Consider the following 25,217-nt stretch of genomic DNA (forward strand, 5'->3'; position numbering starts at 1 on the left):
GTGCACGAAAATACAAGATGATGGATTGCAGGTTGCGGAGTTCAAACAATGTTTTGTGTAATGGCTTCAATTATGAATTTACTTTCTTTGACCTTATAGGCGGGTGCAAATATTTACTCTTTTAGGAACACTGTTAATTCTAACAATAATTAGTTTCTCAAACCATTAGGCAATTATGAGGTTTTCCAGATAACTGTAGTTTAAAGTGAGCAGATGATTAGAAAAATAACGCGGAATGCTTCTAAGTCTCCTGGAGAAGAAACGAGTGGTTTTTTGTGATTTCATAATTACATTTTCAATTATAATTTTTTACAGTCAAATTCTTCACTGAATGAAAACCGGTTTGCGCTGAAAACCAGTTTTCAGATTGCTGGTTAGTAGTTAGCGAAAACTGGCTGTCATCCAAGTGAAGAAATTGGCCGTTACAGTTTGACTTCTTTTGTGGTAATGTGTCACAAATTTAAGAATGTAATTTAAAAATACTGTGATGATATTTTTTTTTTTTTGTTAAAGCACTTCCTGTATAAAATGCACGTATGAACTATTTCGATTTCGTAACTTTTTCTTGAAGCTACGACTCTTTGAATAAACAAATGACTTTACCCTGAGCTTAGCTTAGCTTAGGTAGACTGCATATAGTTGCACTTCGTGATTGACACAATGAACCTGGGATGAATTATTTTCTGGTTGAAATTAGGAGCCAAGCCAGACAAAAAATCGATTTTAACATGAACCGATGTACACTACGTAGTACCTAGTAAGAACCTCATTTAAATAAAATCAGTGCAAAATTTCGTTTGAAATGATTTAGAGTTTGCAATTAATTTTAAATTTTCGGGGGGGGGGGGTCGGTTCGGACCCCTGGGACCCTCCCCCTGGTGAAAAATAGAAAGTTTGAAGCACGTGAGGAATTTTGCCAAGAGACGAGACTGTCCCACGAATCGCAGGATGTGTGGTCACTTGCTTCTAGATCACTCACAAGAATGCTAATGTTGCAATGATAATAGAGTCATAAATGAAAACAAGAACTCTGAATTTGAGGTACGCCATTCTGACGAAATGTGGAATATTCACGATTTAGATAACTAAATTTCACATTGCAGAAACTCCTTTCCTAGCACGTTTCATATGGTCAAATCACTCCGTTCGTGCAAAAAAAGAAGTTTTGTTCAGGCTCTTTTGAACACCATGAAGTCTATTTCGTGATTGATTCTTTTGGTGGTGGAAGCTTTTATTTCTTTCCAGTTTGTCGATTTAGTAATTGCAATATATCCAACTAGCATAGTAAAAGTAAGTTTTAATTTTCTGATTGCGACTTCAGTCACTGAATATATCCAGAAGTTACAGATTCAAATCATCCTCTAAGCCCATAATAGCAATCACAATCAATAGTCATAGGAAGACTAGTACCACACACTTAATCTCACTTACAATAGGCATTCACTTGTTTCACTCAAGGAAGTTACTTAGGCCAACAGGTGTTTAGGTAATTTATCAACGATCTCTATTAATGCATCATATCTGGAAAAAAATCGTGCTGAAAATATTTAGTTCCGTTATGCAGCATCTCGGTTTTGATGTTCTTTAACATGATATCGTCAATATTAATATTTGTTTTATGAATGACAAGGAGCAAAACACCCGAATCAAATAAGATGATTTGGTTTTTTAAGAAGCGCTATTTCTCCATTTCTTAGTATACCAAATGTTAAGCATATTCTCGTTAGGATTGCATTACCGAGAATAAAATTTCTTCTTGATCTGTGAGTACTTTTACAAACAAAGACTAGATTTTAATTTCACAACCGAGAGTTTTTTCATTTCTTGCTGTATCAGAATTGAGTTTGTATGATCACATTATAAAGCGGGTTTTACGAAGCGTGGTCTATCCGTGCGACTTTTATTTCCGGTCACTCATGTGCAAACTAGTATCGTTTAAAGCCTCATCACCACGTGTCAGTATTATAAACAGAAAGCACTGTGCGGAAAGCCCGGCGTAGGTGCTAATACGATTAGCTCATCAAAAGTAATACAAACTAACACACAGTTTTCACCATCTGTGGTACAATCAGCGAACACTGAGGACAACAATGAACAATGCAATAAGATCCAATAATTGTATTGCTCACAAAAGAAATAGTACTAAATAAAGTGATTCTTAATTTGCAACAGTCTAAAACATACAATGGAAGCTGGTTTACAGTGTGCTCGATAGTGGTAGTTAGGGTTTTGTTGTACACACTTAATTTAGTTCTACCGAATCCCAGCTTTTTTCGTAACTTTTACTAAGTTTTGCACAGCACAGGAACTCGGAAAATATATCTCTGAAAATCAATAAATTGAAGCCACTTTGGTGAACTACACTAGTTCACAAAATAAAAATCTGAACTTCAATATATGACCTCAATTTTTTATGTAAAATTGTGCGCTGAATCCGAAAATCATGTCCAAAAAAATATATCAGAACAGTTTTTGAGTTATAGTAAAAAGAAGATTTTTTCCTTTAAAATAAAAAATACGTACAGTATCTCCGGTTACGGCGCACCGATATGAAATATTGTTATGTTATTTTAAACTAAAATGAATGTACTTTTGGTCTTCTGAACAATTTTTTTAAGTGCGACTAATAGTTCTGACGTTAGTTACGAGTTTACAGAACTTTTCCTTAACGTTTCTTCGTTTTTCAAACAAAAATTAGCGATTGGTCAAGATTTTCGGCAAGATAAAGCAATATAATAAATATATTTTAGGGAAACATAATGTCTGCTAATAACTATTGTAAATAAACATTTATTTGTTTGAATCCGATGAAAATTACGATAGTTATTAATTTTTTTTTGCAAAATGGGGATTTTTGAGTTTCTCTGGATCAACTTATCGGACCTTTTCTTCATAAGAGATGATGGATTCTCTGTTAAACAAATAAATTAAGTATTTTGAGAGATTTAATGCGGGGTGGAAATTCGACCTATTTATCTAAATGATTATAGACTTCTGATAACAATATTTTCGGGATCAGTAAAGTTATAATTCATCAAAAAATTGGTACTAAAAATAAACATTATATTTACATGTGTCAATCACGTTCATATATGTTCGAAATTTGTTGAAAACACGCCCCACAAACACCTTATATAACATCGGAAATTTATGATGGCGCAAAAAAAACATCTAGAAGTTTGCAATTTGAAATTATATTGGATTCACATAAGCTTCTACGATGTATCAATTTTACTGTAATGATCTACAAAACTTGCTATACTAAAATACATTGCGTAAGTGTCGTTACAAAATATTTTAAGTTCTTCAACTTTAAACTTTAAGATTTTAAAACTAAAATAAGTCTTGTTCGAACTGCTAGATGCTCTAGGAAAAAAAATATTCTTAAAAAAAATTATTATTGATTATAGAGGTTTTGACCTTTGGGTCATACGTCTGTTCGGGTTAGACAAATCCCTTTTGGAAAAATCTCTAATCCTCTGTGTGAGATTGTGAGTCGAACCCAATTGAGCTGCGTACAAGGCAATCGATTTACCCCGAAAAAATATTAGTTTTTACAATACTTGACGTATGTAGTAGTATCCCAAGTAACATTTAAAGTTTTATAGCACACTGCAAGAGCAATCTAAGCTTTAAGAGCTCCTTCAAAAGTGTGATAAAGCTTCAGTTGCTACTTGAGATGTATGTAGTATCACATATATCCAACATAGTTGAGCAGCTAGACGTTTAAGATACGAACTTTATGACGTATGCGGGTTTAGCTTCAAACGAATATTGTTGTCCGGACCCCTCCGAAAATTTTCAACTTGTTGAGAAATTTGGAATTAGTTTCAATTTTATATTAGTTTCAAACTTAAAATCATTTCAAACCAAATCTGATCACTAAAACTGATTTTCATTAAATGAGGTTTTGACGTATAACGTATTGTACAACGTTCATTCCAAAATAAAATTTTTGGACCCCTCCCGAAACTTTTTTCTGGATCCGCTCCTGATCATAAGAGTGCTATTTTCTGTATAACACGTGTAAATATTACACGCTGTATTGCGTTTCAATCATTCGATGACTTATCATCTCACTGAACCTGACATTATTGTTACCAGAAGTCTTGAGACATTTGAATAAACAAGGTCGAATATTACCCCAGTTAAAAATCTCTTAAAATTCTTCATTATATTTAACAGAGTTCTAACAAAAAATCTCTCATATTTTATGAAATGAGCCCTAGAAAAAATTGGGATCGAGACGGTTCAATAAGTTGCCCAGAGAAACTCAAAAGTTCTCATTTCATAAAAAAATTAATAACTTTTGCAATTTTCATCCGATCCAATCAAACAAGTACTTTTTTTTTGTTTGATACAAACTAAGTTTCTCTAAAAATATAATTTTTTGATTTGCTTTAGTTTGCCCAAAATTTTGACCAAGCGCTAATTTTACTTTAAAAGACGAGGAAAACAGAAAAAAAGTTCAACAAACTCGTAAATAACTCGCACTAAAACAAAATAATCAGACGACCAAAAGTACATTCATTAACCTTTAATTTAACATAATAATGTTTCATATCGATGCGCTATAACCGACCGTAGATATTTGGATTTTACTGAACGTTCATTTTATTTTAAGGACATTATACATGCGAGCCACAACATAGCTGCTACGCCGCACACACCCCTCTCCCCTGCCTAACCATGTATCTGACATGAGCAAATATAAAAATACGTTTTTTAACACACTAACCTTGCTGGTTTGCCACGAAACTGCTACTTAAGGGAGCTAGAACATTTTCCTATATAATCAATCCGAGTTTTTGACGGAATGCCATCTGTAGCTCCTATTTTGTGCGAAAATATCACCCCTCCTCACATGGGGTTTCTTTTCGAAACACTCTTATTTTTCTTCTTCTCGTGTTCATTGCACTTTTTCAAATGCACTTTATTCTCACACCACTGCAAAAACACTCGCGAAACTTTAATCGTTTACTAACAAAACTTCAAATTTTCTGCCAATGTGTAGATGACCAAAGGAAAATGTTCGGAAACTCTCATTTGTGCGTTTGAATTTTCACTTCAGATTTCAGTTTTTCTCAATGTAAACAAGCGAGTCGGTGCCTAGCAACGTGGCTTCCACATATCTTCACCTTAAAGACGAAATTCAAAAACGGTCCTACTATAATTTTTTTTGGGCTTCATTTTTTAATTCAGCAAACGATTTTACATTGAAAATGATCATCAGCTTATTCAGCTCAGAAATGCCGTTCAGCTGTGCGGAAATTCGAACCAAAAATTTACCAAACAAACCTCAAACTTCGCTTCAAATTTCCTGAGAATGAAGTACTACTACAAAATTTTGCTCATCAATTCTTTGCCTCCTGAGCGAAAACTGTCAAAATTGTAAATTGTTATATGTTAAATTTTCTTTTTGACAGCAAATGAAGTAAACGAACGTTTCTTAAGGACACAGTTCTCCATTTTTACCCTGTAGTAAAACAAGATATTGCTCGAATCATTCAAAAAGTGGTTATTATCCATTTATATTTTTTTAACTTTTGACTTCACCCAATATTTCCCCTAGATAATCCCTAGGGTGACTATTCGTCTGGGATTCGTATTTTTATGACAATTAGTATATAGTATAGCAAGTAACTACTAACGAGATTGTTAATTTTGAATCCTTTAAAATATTCTGAAACAATCCATTCGTCCTTCATTTTTCGTTTATATACTGTTTTTCACAGTTTATTCTACATTATTCAGTAAATTCAAATAGAGAAATCATTCAACCACTCGAAAAGCTTTCTAAATAAAATGAATCAATTCACTTTGGATTTTTTGTGCTGTATTATAACCTACATTATGTCAAACCACAAGCGGCTGTTAAACCAATATCTACAGATCTGACAGTAACATATATTCTCTCAATAATAATCGCGTATCCATAATAAGAGTCAAAATTTTCAATTTATTAAAATAATGTCATTCAAACTTTTTCCTGCTTACATCATATAACAATTTAGTAAAGCGAATGAATACATAGCAATTAAAAAACTATTTGTGTTACTCTTTTAAGAATACCGGAATTATTCGCCCATCTTCCGTCCATTCAGTTTTACTATCAGGTTAAAATGTGAGACCTCAAATAGGACCCGGGGCAGTTACTAGCCGGGGTAACCTCCCGTCTCCATCCTTATCAGACCTGAATATTTGTATGGTGGTCATGATCCTATTCGCTTTTTGTCTGTCACATTCAACGCTGTGTTGGCGGGTTTCGATTTCGACGTGTCATCCACTACTTTCATGAACCGGCTACTAAGGAGTTTTTGATTTGCGTGGAATTAGATCTATTATTATACACGGAAAAAAAATTCTTGTACGTGAACTAGTACACAACTTTATGAACATTATTCATAAACCTAAGGGTTGACTTATGATGTTATTCACATATTTAGAAACATTAGTTCACAATATAAAAACAATCTGGATACTTTCTCGTGAACTATTTCACAAAACTCAGAATTTTATTCATCAATCCATACAACCCTCGTGAACTAATTTATGATTCTTAATATATTAGTCACGATCCAATATCTATGCTCGAGAAATAGTCCACAAAATCATCAAATATCATTCGTGTATTCGTGAACTGGTTCATGATTTCTAGTATAATAGTCCCGACTTACCACTTGGTCGTGAAATAGTTCACGAAATCGTTGAATATTATTCATATATTCGTGAACTGTTTCATGATCCCTAATATGCTAGTCACAATTTACCATTTGCCTCCCAGAAATATTTCACGAAATCATAAAATATTATTCTTGTATTCGTAAACTGTTTCATGATTCTTAGTATAATAGCCACGACTATCATTCGTGGTCGCGAAATAGTTAATGAAATCGTAGAATATTACTCATGTATTCACGAACAGAAAGTCGCGACATACCATTCGTGCTCGTGAAATAGTTCGAGGATTCATAAAATAATTTTCGTGAATTGGTTCATGATCCCTAATATAATAGTCATGACTAACCATTGACGCGCGTAAAATATTTCACAATATCATGAAATATTATTCATGGGCTCGTGAACTAGTTCGTGATTCCTAGTACTTGACCTACGATATATCTTGCGTGCTTGTGATATTTAGAAGATATCTCTAATCATTTTCAATTTCATGCAGCATGGTCATAAAATTTTCACGGGAATTATTTCATAAAATCTAGAGTATTATTCGTAGAATTATTTTTGTTCCATGCACTATTCCTTGATATGTCCAGCTGTTAGCGACCAGCAGAAGGCACGAGCAGTAGATATAAGAAAACTATTAGGACCTAGAACATCGTTATTCATTTGATAACGTTTAGTATGATGTCTCGACAGAAAAAGAAAACTGCGCTGAGGACCAAAAATACATTATAGAGCGAAAAATCGTGTTCGTGATATAGTTCATAGAACAAGATCCCGCTTATTAGCCATACATTTATGTTCTTCGGCGAAAAGAAATTACGATTATCATAATAAAACTGCTGATATCGTGAACATCAGTCACATGTCTCGTCACCTGTCAAATTCGAAAGTAATCTCTAAAATAAAATATCATGATAACGTGCAAATAAATTACGAAAATCGTGACTAAGATCCTGAAATCAAAATCATTAATCATACTATTCGTGACCAAAATATCAAAAATCGTGACTAAGATCCTGAAATCACGAACATAAATCATTCTCGTGATTTAAATTTCAGAAATCGTGACTAAGATTCTAAATTCATGAACATAAATTGCTCAAATTGTGACTAAAATCCAACGATAACGCGAATAGAAATTATGAAAATCGTGACAAAGATCATGAAATCATGAATATAAAACATTCCTCACACAAAAATCGTGATTAGTATCCTGAAATCATGACTAAAATACCACGAAATATAAATTACGAAAATCTTGACTAAGATCCTGCAATCATGAACGTAAATCACGTTACTCTGATAGAAACATTCGATATGAAACTCGTGATAAAATATCTCGGTAACTTGATGAGAAATCACAAAAATCGCGAATAAGCTCCTGCAATCATGAACATTGTTTAACTGTCGGCTGTGTACTACCAAACTGTGAACAAGGATCACAACAAAAACTAAGCATGTCCAGGGAACAACCACAGTAACCCTCCCAAACATTCGAATGTAACGCCATGTATATATTCGACGCAAACTAGTTTCTTGGATTACGAATAGTTTCATGAATACGATAATATTCATAATTTCAGGAACTTGGTCACGGTTTTCATAAATCCATCAGCTCACGAAATCGTTATCTTGTTTTCATGAATTTATGAACAGATTTTTCCGCGCGATTATTTTTCTTTAATAAAATACTTCTTGCTTTCTACATTTTTGTTAATTTTATTGTATTGAATTATAGTTTACTGTATTTTATTGTACTGTATATCGAATTAAAAAGATATGGGGTTTTTACGCCAATTTGCGAAGAATTCACACGAATCTTCACTCAAATTGGCTTTTTCCCATCTTAATACTTAATAATTCATTAAGACCAACAAAGTCAGATAGTAAAATAAATTAAATTAAAATAAAATGAAATAAAAAAAATTATAAATTTATTCCAATTTCTAAGATACTTTTTGTACTTTTTATCGACAAAGTTGACACTAGCTCTTCAATGGCATCCCAATTACCAATATTGGATAATCCGTTCAAAAATTATAGACAAACAACAGAACCGATTTCACAACCGGGGACACTCCCTGTCTAATACAATATGACAAGTTTACAGCAACTTGTATTTACGGAACTGTTCGTCACAAAACAAATTATCAAGCTAATTACCGACTGCTCAGCTGTGTCAAAGTCAATAAAAAATAGCGAACGTCTACAAACAAATCCATGTATATGCATGTTTTCACGATTACATTGAGTTTTTTAGTGATTACTATAGTTTACTAAACACCCATTGCTATTTACTCCCAGGCAAACGACCTTTTATTCGCATTTCAGCATTTATTTTCTTATATACATATTATGAATGTCTGTTGTAAATTAGCATACAGACAATAATTTAAATACTTCTAGCCAGTAATCAGCATTTAGAGTGCATAATATCCACAAAAAGTCATTATCATGGCCTATTAGTAGGTACTGCAGTCGTATATTTGTTACAAAGGCATTGTTAAGTAGCAATTAAAGTTTACTGAAATCACGCATTTTTTAATACTTATCGATCACCTGCGCACTTTCTTCTCCCATATGAAATGGGTCCGTTTATGCACTGTTATGACGCAAGTTCGAAAATGATTAAATCAACTGACGGTCAACCTACTCCTACCTACTAGATATGTAATCGAAATTTCGTTGTGAGAAATAAAATATGCGTAGTATACAAACACCTACTGCGAACATGATCCAATCTACATCCGCGCCAAAACAACCACCGCACCGCACCGAGCCGACATCAGCTGATAGCATTGTAATGACTTGTTCTGTTCTGCATTATGGTTGTTCATCTGTTCAGCCCACTCAGTTCAGTACGACGATAGACACTACCGCGGTCGATTCATGTTGCTCTCAGTTGCTTAATTATATTATTTTACTTTTTTGCTTCGTTCGTTCACCAGTGGAAAGTGATTCCACGACCTCATTCTTACGCGGCATGGTTTAAACATTCCAACCGATGTCGAACGATTGTGACTGGCATTTGGAGACATCGTCGACGTGGCTGATTGTTTCCAATTAGTTGACAATTGACTGTACTAACACGACTGCGATCGATTTTAAACTCTTGGAAAACAGCATAGTTGGAACATTGTGCTCGGATGTTTACCACCCTCGGACGAAGGGCGCATGCGTTCGATTTACTCCGTTTCGTCCTGAAATAGATTTATTCATTCCCCTCGGTGTGTAGCGTGCACGCGTGAGGCAATCGTTCGAGTGAATTTCGTGTTTTGTGCTGAAAAAGTAGTGCATGGGGACAGTTGTCGTAGGTCAACATGCCGAAATCCGAAGATGACATTGATCTTGATGGCGTTCTGAACGAGATCGGCCAGTTCGGACGCTTCCAGGTACGACAGTATGGACTGATGATCATACCGATAATTTTCAATGCATTATTCACGCTCAGCTACGTGTTCACTGCAGGAAACCTCGACTACAGGTATTGAAGTTGGCTGTAAAGCAAAATATCGTTTATAAACTGGCATTGTTTCGTTTGTTCTAGATGTAAAATACCTGAATGTGATGACACAGTTACTAGCTACCATCCAGCGTGGCTTAATAATTCCGTCCCATTCAAGAATGGTGTGCCAGCGCAGTGTGAACGATTCCGGTTGATAGCTAACACGAGCTTAGAAGATTTTTACTGTGATGCAGATGCATTTGATAGAAGCACCCTAGCTGAGTGCAGCGACTTTGTGTACGCGGATGATGAAGTGACGATAGTTAAAGATTTCAACATCAATTGCCCACACAACGATTGGAAGCTGACATTAGTGGGGACGGTCAACAACATCGGTCAATTTATTGCACTGCCGATTGCGGGATATTTATCCGATCGATTCGGTCGCCGTTTGGTGCTACTGTTAAGCGTCGCTGGTAGTGCCGTTTTTGGCATACTCCGATCGTACGCTACGAGTTACGAAATGTTCATCATTATGGAGTTTCTAGATCCAGCAATTGGCTCCACCATGTACACTACGGCTTTTGTTCTAGCCCTGGAGTTGGTAGGACCTAAAATGCGCGTCTCCGGGAACAATGTGATATCCTGTGCCTTCTCTTTTGGTGAAGCAGCTCTAGCGCTGTTCGCCATGTTTTTCCGTAACTGGCGAGTACTGTTGAAAATAATTTACATACCGGGTCTCGTCTCGTTGCCACTACTATGGATGACCTCAGAGAGCGTGCGTTGGCTTCTCTCCAAAGGCGATCGAGAGAAGGCCTTCGGCATTCTCAAGAAAGCAGCCAAAATGAATGGAAAGAGTTTGTCTCCTGCGGCGATCGAAAGCTTCTACCCAAACAGCGAAAAAGACTCAGCATCGGAAGAATTAGGGAATGCTGGCTTCTTCAGTTTGCTGGTTGATGCCTTCCGAAGTCCCGGTCTTCTACTGCGAGTCGCAAACTGTTCCTTTTGTTGGCTAACCAACGTTCTCGTGTACTATGGATTAAGCTTAAATTCGGTCACCTTGGCGGGAGACAAATATCTGAACTTTATTTTGGTATCGCTCATAGAACTTCCTGGTTTTCTAATCATGCAACTAATCCTGGATCGAGTAGGACGAAGGGCAACACTGTGTACCACGATGCTACTCTGCGGGCTGTTCTGCTTACTAGCGGAATTTATTCCAACGGGTATAGTTTTATACAATTATAAACTTATACATAGAATAATAAATTATTATCTTTCTAGAAAATACCTGGCTAAGCCTGATCATGTTCCTCGTAAGCAAAATGGCGATCACCATGTCGTTTGGTACACTGTACATATACACCGTGGAGATTTTCCCGACGAACCTAAGACAGAGTTTATTATCAGTTTGCTCAATGTTCGGTCGAATTGGGTCCATGATCGCTCCACAAACTCCTCTACTGGCCAAGCTGTGGTCACCCTTGCCGATGGTCATATTCGGTGGGATGGGAATAACATCCGGTTTGGCGATACTGCAATTTCCAGAAACGCTCAACATTCAGCTACCAAACACCGTCCAGGAAGCGATGAGTATGAATACAGATGATAGAAACAATAAAGATAGAGATCAACTTTCCTAACAAAAATAAAATTTATTGTCTATTACGTAAGTACAGATCACAGCTACGCGTTTTTTGAGACTACTATTGCTTAATAGAATTAAGTACTTTAAGCTCTTCCGCCGGTTCTGGTTTGGTGGGATGCAAACGATCCCGATAGACCCACATCCACAGGAATATCAAACCGGACAGTGTAGCACTAGCACCAAACGTCCAGTAAGTTCCAAGCAGCACGTAAACCGTAACCGCACCTGGACCGACAATTCGAGCAGCACTTCCAGCGCATGTCAACAGTGCCATCCATGTCCCTTGCGGTCTAGGACCGAGGAGTTTCGAAAACACTGCCTGACTCAACGTTGTTCCAATGGAGAACGCTACGCAGAGCAGTGTGTAGGCTATCGTGAACTGAATCTTTGTCACGGGTGGTATCGATTGGCACCATTCCTGGGTGGGCGGACATCCGATGGTACTGTTAGCATCCATGTAGGCAGTAATCGGTTCCGATCCTATCGGAATCATAAACAACTGGCTGAGGAACAGTGCAAACATTGCACCGTACACGAGCACGTTGATTTCGCTGAAACGTTTACACAGTGGATCTAGCACCAGAAACAGAATGCAGGATATGAGAGCTCCCGCAGTCATCAGGATTCCTAGGTAGAAAAGAGATTCCTCATTGGTCCAACCAAACTGATCCAGAGCGATCGGCGACAGTAATCTGCAAAAAAGAACAAATTTTAATGTCTTTTAAAAAATTATTTAACATTCTGGTAGTACGTGTTTTTCTTTTGCACAAAGTACAATTTCAATGACCTCGAAAAAATCGCAAACCAAATCTTCGGAAATGAAAAATAATGTGTATCTTATCTTGTTGTGTCTAGCGCTGAACTGCACCACAGATTGGGTGAAACCAGTTACAACGAGTGATTTACTGGAATGTGCTCCATAACGCCTTTTGGACGAAGGTCATCCGTTCGACTGATAGGGTTGTTCGAAAATCCTTATATTCCTCTAACGCTATTTGCATTCGCTTTTTACAGGTTCCCTAGTAAAGTAAGTTCTCAACGAAACGTTAGACTGTTTTGGAATTGATGGAAAAAATCAAATTGACGTCACTTGGGACCAGCTATTCGAGCAAATTCTCATGGTCCAAGTCAAGTTTCACAACCATGAAACCACCATCAATGACCCATAAATACACACAATTTGGTTTTTATATGGGATCTACCGGAGCATAGTAATGGTGTTTTCGTGGGTTGATCCCAATTTGGCACTAGTTTATATTTATTGGCTAACTGATTCAAAGTTGGTGCAAGTTACTATATTAATATTATCTACATGCCTTGAGACTCCCCTGTAATAAATGTGATTAGGAAACTACTACATTTAAAGTTTTCTCAGATGTTTTCCCATACATTTCGACAAAACACTTTAAAATTTTAGCTAGGAAACCAGAAGTAAAGAAAGCTTATTTTTTGGCTTTAAACTTTTTAACTCTTTTTAATTTCAGCCAAATAAAAATACTTTTGCTAGGAAATTATTTTATCACATATAAGTACTAACAGCAACTCTATCAACCCAACGACTGCCAATCAACCAATAAATCTCTACCAACTGTGGTTTCTTCAATTTGCTGCTTGTCTTGCTACCTTGTTTATGACTAATAGAATGTTTTGAAATATTTCATAAAATTAAAGTGCGGGTGGGGACTTATCTCTTCATCATGATATACTGAACTTATTTAAATATTGATTTCCTGTATATCACACCGCTCTCAATATACCCGTGTTGCGTATTTTAATTTAAACTAATCATGCAACTGATATCGATTACATTGATAGCTTCATCAACGTCTACGCACCTACAAACGACAAACCCGATGATGTGTATGATGAGATAATTTTTATGAGCGTCTAGACCTACGGGGAGAGCTTACAGACAATCTGCATTGCTGTTTTAACAAAACTCAGAACTCCTGGGTACTACTGAGCAAAAGGACCTCTGGGATTTTACAGGTATAAACTGCTTTAGAGTATGATGATCAAAAAATAATCATCAGGATAACGGAGCCTACCCCGTGCCACCCTATTTTTTCCAAATTTGCGCCAAATCAGTCAACCCTGTTAAAATTATTAAAAAGATTGGTGGGTAATATCTGTGAATCAGATTCTCGTGGCTAATCTTCGGGCTAATGATAATCAACGGAATTATCTAAATAATAATCTTATCACCCTGTATTGACAATAGTTCCCATATTCAATATAGTACGTGCATATAATTAAGCAAGAACACTGAGCGGAACCAATTAAACACATAACGTTTTCTATTTGGATCTACAATGAGAAGATATTGTGCATATGATAATAATTATATTATGCTTTCCTTGTGTTATCTAGCATAGAGAGACGAGAAATAAACAATATTTTTATGCAACGCCGAGAGATATTCGCACACGATGTTAACAATGAAAGTAATCGGCAAAAGCTTGAATATTTGCATGGGATGCCCGAGTTTTCTTTCTGTAATAAGACCTACTAGTTCTCTGGCTTTTCTGTCCACTTTACTATAAATATATAGTATTGATATGCCTGATTTTATCCAATTGGCGTCGCGTCTAGCACAGAACTGGACAAACTAAAGATCACTGTCCACCGAGACGTTCGCTTCCTATTAATGGTATTCTATCTTGGTGGTCTCCCGAATAGAGGACCAATCCGTTGGGTGTGAACAGCAGCATTCGACTACAGTCATAATTCATTCTGTTCAAAATTTGCGGCTCGATGCATGAAATAAGTGGGAATCAATAATCAACGAGCTTCGGTCGGGTATTTTAATTTTTTTTTTTTTCGTTGTGTATATTGCTTTCCAACCAGCGGAAACAAAAAATAATAAGCTCTGCTAGTAGTACGGAAGGGCATATACGAAGTGAATCGCAATCCACCCAACGCGATTCTTTCCTTCTCGGTATTGTACAGTTCTTTGAGGGCATGCTACGTTCGCTTCAAACAGCTTCATACGGGTGATAATAGAAACAAGTCTATAGCGGACCAATATTTATAATTTTTAATCATGTTGTTATTCGGTTGGTGCACTATAGTGAAGGCTCTGAACGAGATGGACTCGACATTTTTACTTTTTCCGAGTCGTCTTCGAAAGATTTATCAAAACACAGTGTTTTCATTATTAATATATGTTATACATACCTCAAAATACAACCTTGCTGAACTTATTTTGGACCAAATGGAGAAGAATTGATTAATTTCATTCGGTACAACAAAAGCTATAAACAACTTTTCATCCGAAATTTTGAAACGGAGCATCTATATTGAAAGGTAAGTCGTTAGTCACGACAAAGTTACCCAGTTTCCCTGAGTGTTCTTCTCAACATCTTGATGTTCCTGATATGATGCAACTGAACAAAGTCGATTTTCAACTATGGAAAGTCACATTTTTTTGTTTAAATCGTTATCCACTCTTCTAGTAGCAACTTACGAAAGTCTACACGATCAAACACGTTAACATACAAACGCTAGAATCTTTCGCGATGATACACGCGATTGTGAAGTCCCGCACGTCTGAACCATACACTCCATATCACATTCAGAATCCCTGCCCGCATTTTCCGTCTTTTCTAGCCCTTCCGAGAACCCAACTTTACAGCTCCAAAATTTTCAAATTTAATAAAAATCGGGTATTTTCGTAATTTTTTTTTTTAATGTATATTTTTTCGCTCAGAGCTATTCATTCCTTTTATTTTATTCTCTGATGCTTTTGCTGAACAAAATACGGTAATCGAACAACATTTTCATGAAAGTAATGCTCAGCTTAGCTTAGCTTATGTACTGCCTATTGTTGCACTTCGTGATTGTTCGAGTGAGTGAAAATGCGCAATGAACAAAAAAAATATTCTTGGGAAGAGCAAATCATTTTCCCTATGCATGTTTCATTGACTCAACATTGTCATAGAATGATAAATGACGACACCGGCTAAGTCCACGTTCGACACTCGCTGTTTGATAATTTACATTTACGAAAAATTTTATCGAGCAACTTGACTCCGGACAGCCAGCCATCGGGAGCGTTGCTTCTTATTTATACTTCAACGATCATTTTCAGATTTTTGCCTTTCTCATATGGAAAGGTTATGCAATCACTCTGAAACTCGCCAACCTAATCCCGACCCGGAGAACCGAGTGTCATATCCCATTCGACTCAATCGGTCGAGATCGGAAAAAGTCTTTATGTGTGTTTATGTGTGTGTGTGCGTATGTATGTGTCAAATATGTCACTCATTTTTCTCAGAGATGGCTAGACCGATTTGCCCAAACTTAAATGAAAGGTACAACCTTCCCATTGGCTGCTATTGAATTTTGAGTCGATCTGAGTTCCGGTTCCGGAGTTACGGGTTTAAGAGTGCGACCACACAGAAATTCTCCATATACACTGGTACCACTATTAGAACAAAAGGATGCAAAACTTTTAAAAATAGATGTAAAAAGTCAAATTATCGATATTTGATACAATCTCGAAAAAAATGAGGAAGATTGACTTTTTTGGATTTTGGCATATTTTGCCTTTTGCCTCTCTCATATAGAAAGGTTTTGCAATCACTCTGAAAATTATCAACCTAATCTAGGCAAAAAAAAATTTCGACTGACATGAGGTTTTTGGAGTTTAACAGGGGCGTGGCTAGGGGTGTACGGATGGGGTCCACCCACCCCCCCCCCTTCGCTGGCAAACCCCTCCCCGTTTAAACCCCTCTTAGGTCTCCCCTCATTACATCCCCTCAGACCACCACCCCATCGATCCCTTATACTCCCCGCCGAACTCAACCACTTCATCTTTATACCACCACTATATCACAAGGTATACCAAATTATGATTGGGAGTTAATCGAAGGTCATAAGCAAAATGAAGCTACAACAGCAAACTGTTGAAGTTATTTATGAAGAGAAAATGAAAAAAGAATTATCGGCCTAAAATAAGCAAAAATAATATACCAATTTTTTTTTTCGAACCGATGATGGTCCAATCGATCGATGATGGTCGTCATCCCTTTTGAATAGTTGCAATATATTTTTTGGCTTAATTATAACTCAATAAGTAAACTTTGATAAAACCACATCGACTTTTGTTACAATTTCGTTACCAATAGACACCTATTTGTTGTATTTGTTTGCAACTAAGCAGGCAGATATTTAACAAACGCTTGGGATAAGAATCAGTCAAGCATGCCACAAGCGCCGTCTTTTTCTTCTCAATTGTACATAAATATGGCATCATCGTACTTTCTGAAACTTTTCAGCGACCTGACATATGCAACTACCAGTTTCCGGTGAACTACAAGATTGCCCACTATGATCGCTAACCAGCAGTTTATAAGTCGAGGAGATTTTGTGCTGGTCGCTGTAGTATCTCACCTCCAGTGCAAATTATTTTCTGTTTATGAATGTGATCACTATGCATGAGTAATTGTGCAAATTCAAGCTACAATTTGTAAACTACACACTGAGCAGAGTCGATTATCCAAATATTGAAGACTCGATTTCTATTGTTGGCGACAATAATTAATCAAAACTTACTAGGTCGCTCAAAGGGGATTTTAACGGAATGCTTCCCGTACATGCATCATCGTAGCTAGACATGTTTGCCACTCATTCTACGTTCGCAGTTGGTTTGCATTAAATAAACGTTCATGCATTGAATACTTATTTAAGTTAAATTGACCATCAATACAAACTACATTTAATTTATAATTCACGCTCTTCTGAAGAAAAACGATCGGTATTCAACTTTGATTGCTGCGACTTTACACTTTCACCAAACGAAATAGTGCTCATTTTGCACAATATATTGCTTGTAATCCTACATACAAAACATGAACAGTATTTTTATATTGTAGTGAAATGAAACGGGAGACCGATTTGCACACACTTAGTCCCAAATGAAAAGTACAACCTTCCCATCGGTCGCTATTGATGTATCGGACTTCCGGTTCCGGAGTTACGGATTGAAGAGTGTGATCACTCATATAAATTGGTACCACCAAGACGGTTTTTGATTCCATATAAGCAGGAACTGAAAAATGCTCAAAATGGGGAGTAAAGGAAAATTTTAAAATCGCATTTGTATTTTTGATACCAAATGTCTTTAATATACAGGAAACGTCGAGATTTGATGTAAGCTCGAAAAAAAATTAATGACGAAAATTGACCTTTTTTGAATTTGGCACATTTTAACCTTTCTCATATAGAAAGGTTACATCATTTTTTTATTATAGAGGTTTTAACCCTAGGGACATTCGCCTCATTTCGGGTGAGAGAAATCTCTTTGGGAAAATATCTAAACCTGTGTGCAGGGTTGGGAATCGAACCCAGGTGAGCTGCGTACAAGGCAATTGATTTACCAACTACGCTATGCCCGTTCCCCAAAGGTTATACCATCATTTTGAACTTCGCAAACCTTCACGATTTTAACAAAATTAAGTCCCTAAACGAATTTATTTCACAAAATTTAATCCTCATTTTTTAAAATGGTGAAACCTGCATCCAACTTCGAAAAAAAACCATGTTTGTTTCCCATTAAACATTTCACTTCGCTAACAGACGGTCAAAGGCTTCAGCGTAAAAAAATCATCTTTGACATTTTTTTTAGAAAGATGTGTGAAGCGAATTGATCAAAACTTTTGTACATTATACTACATCATTTCAATAACATATTGTAATTTTTTCATGCAAAAATATCTACAAGCGACTCGGTGACGAAGCTTTTTGTGGAACGTCTCTGGAAAAACACGATTTGCGGTGTTAACTGTCATTCAAAAACTACTTGACCGATTCATTTCAAACTTTGCATACACATTCTATGTTAAAAATACCTAACCCCTACTTTGAGTTTTTGAGATAATTTTTCAATTAAGGGGTTTTTTGCTAATAAAATGGAGGAATTGCTATTTTTAAAGAGAAATTCTGCCGTTTTATGAGTAGAAAGCCCCTTAATTGAAATATTATCCCGAAGACTCAACGGAGGAGTTAGGTATTTTTAACATAGAATGTGTATGCAAAGTTTAAAATGAATCGGTCGAGTAGTTTTTGAATGGCAGTTAACATCGCAAATCGTGTTTTTCCAGAGACGTTCCACAAAAAGCTTCGTCACCGAGTCGCTTGTAGATATTTTTGCATGAAAAAATTACAATATGTTATTGAAATGATGTAGTATAATGTACAAAAGTTTTAATCAATTTGCTTCACCCATATTTCTAAAATTGGCAGAAAATTGACTTTTTTAACGCTGAAACCCTTACCCCACTTAATAATAGGGGTGTTTTTATTTATTTATTTTGTTCATTTCGTTTATTTGATAGGCACAAATGCGTTAGTTTGGCGGTGCCAAATTCTTTTGTTTTTACATTTTGGATATTTTAAAACTAGGAGGTTACAATGTTGAAATTTTTTTTTAAGAAGAGAAAAATTTTACAGCTATCTTAAGACTAGAAATAAGATTCTATATACAAGAGAGGGGGCAAAAGATTTTTTTTATGAAAAATTTTAAAACAAAGAATTCAATAGTAATAGTTTTTTAGGAAATATTTACAGTTATTTTAAAACTAACAATATAGTAAAGGGGGAACACATATTAATGAAAAATTTCACAGGTGTTTTTAAACTAGGGATACAATTCTATTTACCAGGGGTGTTTTTATGTTTGCGACATTCCGGGCGTATGTTTGCATGGATGACTGCATTTGCATATACACGTTTGTGACTGGGGTTGTATTATAGCGTAAGGCTCGAGCACTAGTACGTCAACGAGATTGCTCGCTAGGAGGTTTGTGTGTCACATGAGTATAACTTCGTGTTCACGCGAGTCGCCATATTGAGTGCACAGTACAAATCTAGAAGAGAGTGAGTTCTTCCATGTCATTAGAGTATCCGGCCATGGCGCCCTGAGGTTTCTAGTGCATGTGAGTTTGTGTTATTGAAACGAAGACTATGAAGGTATGAACATAAGCTGCTAGGGCTTCCGGAAGTGACCGATTCATGATTGCTTTGGAACGAGCATTTGAATAATCGCACTTGAGATCGCGATTATAAATTTGTACGTGGTAACATATTAACTTGCTTACGGCAGTGTTTTTATGTATATGAGATCACGGGTATCGATCGCGATTGTATGTTTGCATGCGTGACCAGATTTGTATTATCGCGAATAGCACAAGTGCTTCTATGGTAACGTGTTTAATAGTGTTACCATTTTTATGCCGCGTATGCAAGAGTGTGTATAACTTCGTGTGTTTGAATTTCGTTGCATGTTCGCGCAGATTTTTGAATGTTCTCGCAGGCCGTCATTCTGATGACTAATTTAGAGATAATTGAGGTTCAGATGGAGAAAAAGTGGCACCCTGAGCCTTTTTGTTTGGTGTATATAAGTTACGTATTTCAGAATGGGAATTCTCCGAAGAATGATCGCTTGTGTGCTGGCGCTTGAAGCCGCATTTACACATTGTTACGTTTAAAAAGCGTGAAACAGACGTAAGGCTCACATGCTACAATGTATTAGAGAAAGATTGGATATTACATCAGATGTTGTGACAATCATGCGTAAAATCGTAACAAAATAATCGAAATAAAAGAGAAGAAAGGCAAAAACATACAGCACGTGAAAATGTTAGTATTCCGTACACCGTACAAATAGCTACTACAAATACTAAGTACTGGCTGAAGTTTGTTTTGGGCAGGTAAGAGTTTGAAAAGCATGCAACATGAGAAAGGCCTTATAAGCCCTCCCAGGCCTCCTCGAATGACTACTATCAAGGCGTATTGCAACCAATATTTTAAAGCTGACGTTAGTGGTTCATTTGCAATGTTGACAGATTTTTTTTTTATTTACCTTTTATATCTTAAAATCGTAATAACATATTTATAAAAAATCCTAGCATATTACAGTTTTCGGAAAAGTTGTTAACCACTTGTTGGATAATTCTTTATTGTATTGGATATTTTTTGAGTGAATAGAGACCTGAGTGGAGAGCAAAAAGGTACATTTTATCACAGCAAATTCCATACAAACTTTAAACGCAATGCGCAGATCCGGAAGCAACCAATCGCCCCAAAATTTCATTTTTGACCACAAAAGAAACTCAAAAAGTGCTGCGCTTGAAAATGCAATGATTCCAGCCACTCTACACAGAAAAACATATTTTGTAATTTTAAGTTTATTTTCATGCACATATTTGGAGCATGAATATAAATGTAAAATTAAGTTCCACCACAAATACACACGACTTGGCGTGCTTTCTTCAGCGAATTGTATTGTAATTTTACACGTGGATTGAAAATTACAGTTTCTTCAAACGGAAAACCAATGCACTTCAATGTATTTTTTACACACTTATTGCTATAAAATGAATGACATGTAATATTACACGAATGAGTGTGTAAAATTGTATGCTTTTTGATGCTCCAATTGAGTGCATTGATTTTAACGTAATTTTCAATCAAATTTTTGATTCGATCTTTGTATGTTTACATTCGTATTGATGTACATGTCGTTTAAATTTCATTATTTTTTGGTGCGTATTTGTCACTTATATTTTGTTTGTTTTTTTCATATTTTTGATAGTGGTAGTAGCAGTTTAGATTAAAATTCCACACATGGCCGATTTTATCCTAAGAATAAATTTGTTTAACGCACACGAACTTTCGATCTCGTCGAGTTTGAACATATCATTCGTAGTGATAGAACTATTTTCATTTCATGAAAAAATGTAAAAACAAATCTAACACGTGTCCTTATTAAAATGTAGGATTGTTTGAAAATAACTCTAGTTCTTCACATGGCAGTATTGTTTTCAATTAATTGAAAAGTAACTTAAACGAATTCTTTTGGTTGATTCGCGCCCACAGATTGGCAAATAAATTTTCAATTGACGGAGCAGACCTACACTTAATCGACTATAATTTATCAAATCAACGTTCATTCACATGCTCATCGATCCCGACTTCGACACATACATTGTGCGTTGCTCACGTATTGCAGAATCCGTAAACATAGAATGCAGGCCCGCTTTAAATTACATTACCATTAAGGCAAATGTCCAATATATACAAAGTATTCTGAAAACCAAAACAACACAAAAATCCACTTACGTCTGAAACGCCACATACACGAACATCAACAACGAAAACGCCACGACCATAATTGTAATGGAGAAATACTGCAACTGCATTGACTTCCAGGTTTCCTTGGCAGTGGCTGCACCTTGGTTCTTCATTGCTTCCTTCACAGCAATGGGACTGTCTTGGAAAATCCACGGCATCAAAAGCACAATGTTGAGTAACCCGAGCGCTGCACAGATCCAGCCCGCAATTGTATACATGTTGACCCGAAACCAACCCAGAAAGCTGAATCCTTCCTCGCCGAGTTCAGCGAAAATCGATTGAAAGATAGGACCCACCATCAGACCTAAACTTTGTGCCAATGCCATATAGGATATGGTTTTCGTCCTCTCCGAAACCATAGTAGCCGAGGAAATGTACGCTCTGCATATCGTTACCGCAGACGATCCAACTCCAACCAATGTTCTCGAAAACAACAAAACGTACCCCCGATGGTCAGCAAACTCCCCCAGCAGTGCATAGATCACACTTCCTACGGTGAAAATGGCTGCCAGCAACATCAGTGGCACTCGCATCGACGATAGCTTATTCGTCCACCATCCAAACAATGGACTGAATATCAACTGTCCCAGTGGAGTAACACCAAAGACGTACGCCAAAAACACCTTGCTGACCGTGGGTTCCAGCTACAATCAAAACAAGTAAGCCTTCTGATTGACATTTTTTTGAAATATGAACATTACTGTTTTGAGATAAGGCCATAACCCGGTGGCAACTATTCCGAACGCTAAGAACATAAGGTATCCTATAAAGTACACCACTCGGATTGAAATCCATCGCTGTCGATACTCGGCCGCTGTTTCCAGTCCTAGGACGCGTTCCTTTTCCGGTTGATTCAAAGAGATCCATTTTAACAGTTGCGCCATCGTCACTCAGCACACATGACCTGCCCTAAGCTCGTGGCACTTGAAATATCGAAACTCCCACGCGAGCAGCAGGGCCCCGAAACTGAACCACAACAAACAACCGATCGGGTTCAATGCCGATTTGCAATTGAACGTTATCTTATCGATTGGGGGACAGCCTGCATCGAAATAATGTCGATTTCTTCTTATAACATTTGCATGAAGTAAATAACAAGTTCAATTGATCACAGGTTGAACAAAAAATGCCAGTAATGCTGAATGTTATGGAACGGCAATGCAACGGAACCATGCACGTCTGTGCAATTCAAGCTTCGATTTTGATATAAATCTTGATTTTCAATTCCGAGGGGCAATCACCGTTTTACAAAGAATCGTAGGACCACAGTGGGTAAAGCGATGCGAACAAGGCCAGAAAAAATATTCGTCCATATCACTCCATAGAATGTGAACAATTTTCGTTTGATAGAAGTGGAAATAACTCGTGAAGACGCAATGAACATTGCGTCGTCATCGTATCAAGAATTAATTTTCAGAGCCACTATGCCAAACAAATCGATTGCCATCAATGACGTACGGCGTACGTATGAGCATCGCTGAGCGAACCGGTTGACACCACAATCTGCCGTCGAGGTCGACGCAAGTCAACGCTAGAGAGGGTATGAAACATGCAAACCAATTAACTTTAAATTGAACGCTCCATTGCTGCATCGCGTGTTGGGGACTCCCGGCACAGCGAGCGCCGATTATTTATGGGCAAATAGACAATCGCAAATCATACCCACTGGACGTCCCGTTTCGGTTAGCGAGCGAATCGAAACGGTACTCTAGTCAGTGTGCAGCAGATCGAACTCGTGTGCACTGCTATCACTAGTCCACTGCTCGCGCTTACTTGCGTAAAGGCGGTACGACGACATTCAACTTTCGATTAGCTCTCAATCAGGTGAGTTATACTTTGGATATCAAGTCACTAAACCACTTCCATTTCCAGCAGCACGCCGCAAGTGATGTGGGTTTGGGGCTTCACTGAGCATTGAAAAGCAGCAAAACTTGTGCTCTCGCGGATGGCGGGTTGAAAAAGTTGCGCCTCTCTGAAATTGATGTCGTTGGCTGTGAGCGGATAAAAAGCTATCGTTTATAGAAAGAACATTTACTCTACATGACGGTTGAAATGTAGGAATGATTAAGACGTCCGATGTACCACGTGGGCCGTGATCTGACGGTTAAGAAGGGCATATGTTAGAGCTCCGGTCAGGAAATATTCTTAGTGTCGGAGATCTGATAGATACGATCATAGCTAAAGAGACATCAAACCATCGAAGCCGACAAAGTTATCGTGAAAATTTGCAGCGAGAAACGCAGTGGATGGAAAAAGCATGGAAGCAGAGAAGGGGCTGCTAAAGGAGATATCGGAACACCAGGTGCCGGTCTGACCGAAGTACTTGCAACCAGGATTGTTTATCATGAACAGTGAAGTAATCAAAAGTAACGTGCACCAAAATCGAACGAAACGAGGTTAGAATTTTGAAAATTAATTCCAAAAATTGTATGTGTTTTAACGACCATTAACAACAGGAGCCATAGTACTCAATATAGAGCAAGGTTTTGATGACGAAATTAAATGAAAGCAGGGACTAGGGTGATGCGAGCAAGTTTAAAGTTTGTCGATGACTTTCGCAAGAGTCGGGGATGTTTTGGCATTTTCTTGTCAATCGCAAATCATTCGAGCCATTACCCTAGACATTACCTTAGACAGTCAACTCCAGAATTGAGCGTACACTTGTGATGAGCATTTACTGTTAATTAAAATTGTTAATGTAGTCGTATAACTTATTCATTCGTTTTACCATGAGCACAGAGGAAGTTTCAAAAAAGCTTCCTAGATTTTTTGAAGTAGAATACTTCTAACGTAGACAAGGGCCCCGTAAAATGGATTTCATGCAAGCAGTAATTATCCTACGTCATGATTGCTCCGCACTGTTCAACCGAGCAAGCGAGCGTTTCACAGCAAGAAAAAATGTACCCAAACGCAACTCTTTTTGATTAAGCTGGATAAAGTTTACCAAAATAAGTGTTTTTATGTAAAAAGGTCTGAAAAATTGATAGCTGGCACTAACAATGACAGCACGGTACGCTGTCATGCTCGCTTTGCCTCAATTCCCCTTTCTGTTTGGCTTAATATTCAGAACTGAATATTGGAAGAAAATTAAATGCGGCTGACCAAAGTTAGCTCATGTAAAAAAATCCAGAGAATCGATTGAAGATAGTCATAATCATCTCACGAAACGTGTATACCCATTTTACCCCAATTCTTTACATAACATAAGTTTGAAGTTAATACCTTCTTCTACATTTCAGAAAGAGGCAAATCGAATGTAATCTTATGTTAAAATAACCCAGCGATTCGATTGAACATAGTTAGAAT

At 37.0% G+C, this 25,217-nt stretch overlaps 2 protein-coding genes across 2 annotated transcripts; one reads left to right on the top strand and one right to left on the bottom strand.

Annotated features, from left to right (window-relative positions):
• The first annotated feature begins 9,558 nt into the window (after positions 1-9,558).
• Positions 9,559-11,783, top strand: LOC131693841 (organic cation transporter protein-like). Its single transcript, XM_058982041.1, has 3 exons — positions 9,559-10,168; positions 10,232-11,355; positions 11,414-11,783. Exons 1-3 carry the CDS (start codon positions 10,005-10,007, stop codon positions 11,770-11,772), a joined length of 1,647 nt encoding a protein of 548 aa, XP_058838024.1. The 5' UTR covers positions 9,559-10,004; the 3' UTR covers positions 11,773-11,783.
• LOC131693842 (major facilitator superfamily domain-containing protein 8-like) lies at positions 11,765-23,207 on the bottom strand. The gene is made up of 3 exons (XM_058982042.1): positions 22,613-23,207; positions 21,900-22,555; positions 11,765-12,469 (listed from the first exon to the last, which is right to left on the bottom strand). Exons 1-3 carry the CDS (start codon positions 22,793-22,795, stop codon positions 11,836-11,838), a joined length of 1,473 nt encoding a protein of 490 aa, XP_058838025.1. The 5' UTR covers positions 22,796-23,207; the 3' UTR covers positions 11,765-11,835.
• Positions 23,208-25,217: the final 2,010 nt, after the last annotated feature.

Source organism: Topomyia yanbarensis, chromosome 3, assembly GCF_030247195.1.
Source record: "Topomyia yanbarensis strain Yona2022 chromosome 3, ASM3024719v1, whole genome shotgun sequence".
NCBI classification, from domain to species: Eukaryota; Metazoa; Arthropoda; class Insecta; order Diptera; family Culicidae; genus Topomyia; species Topomyia yanbarensis.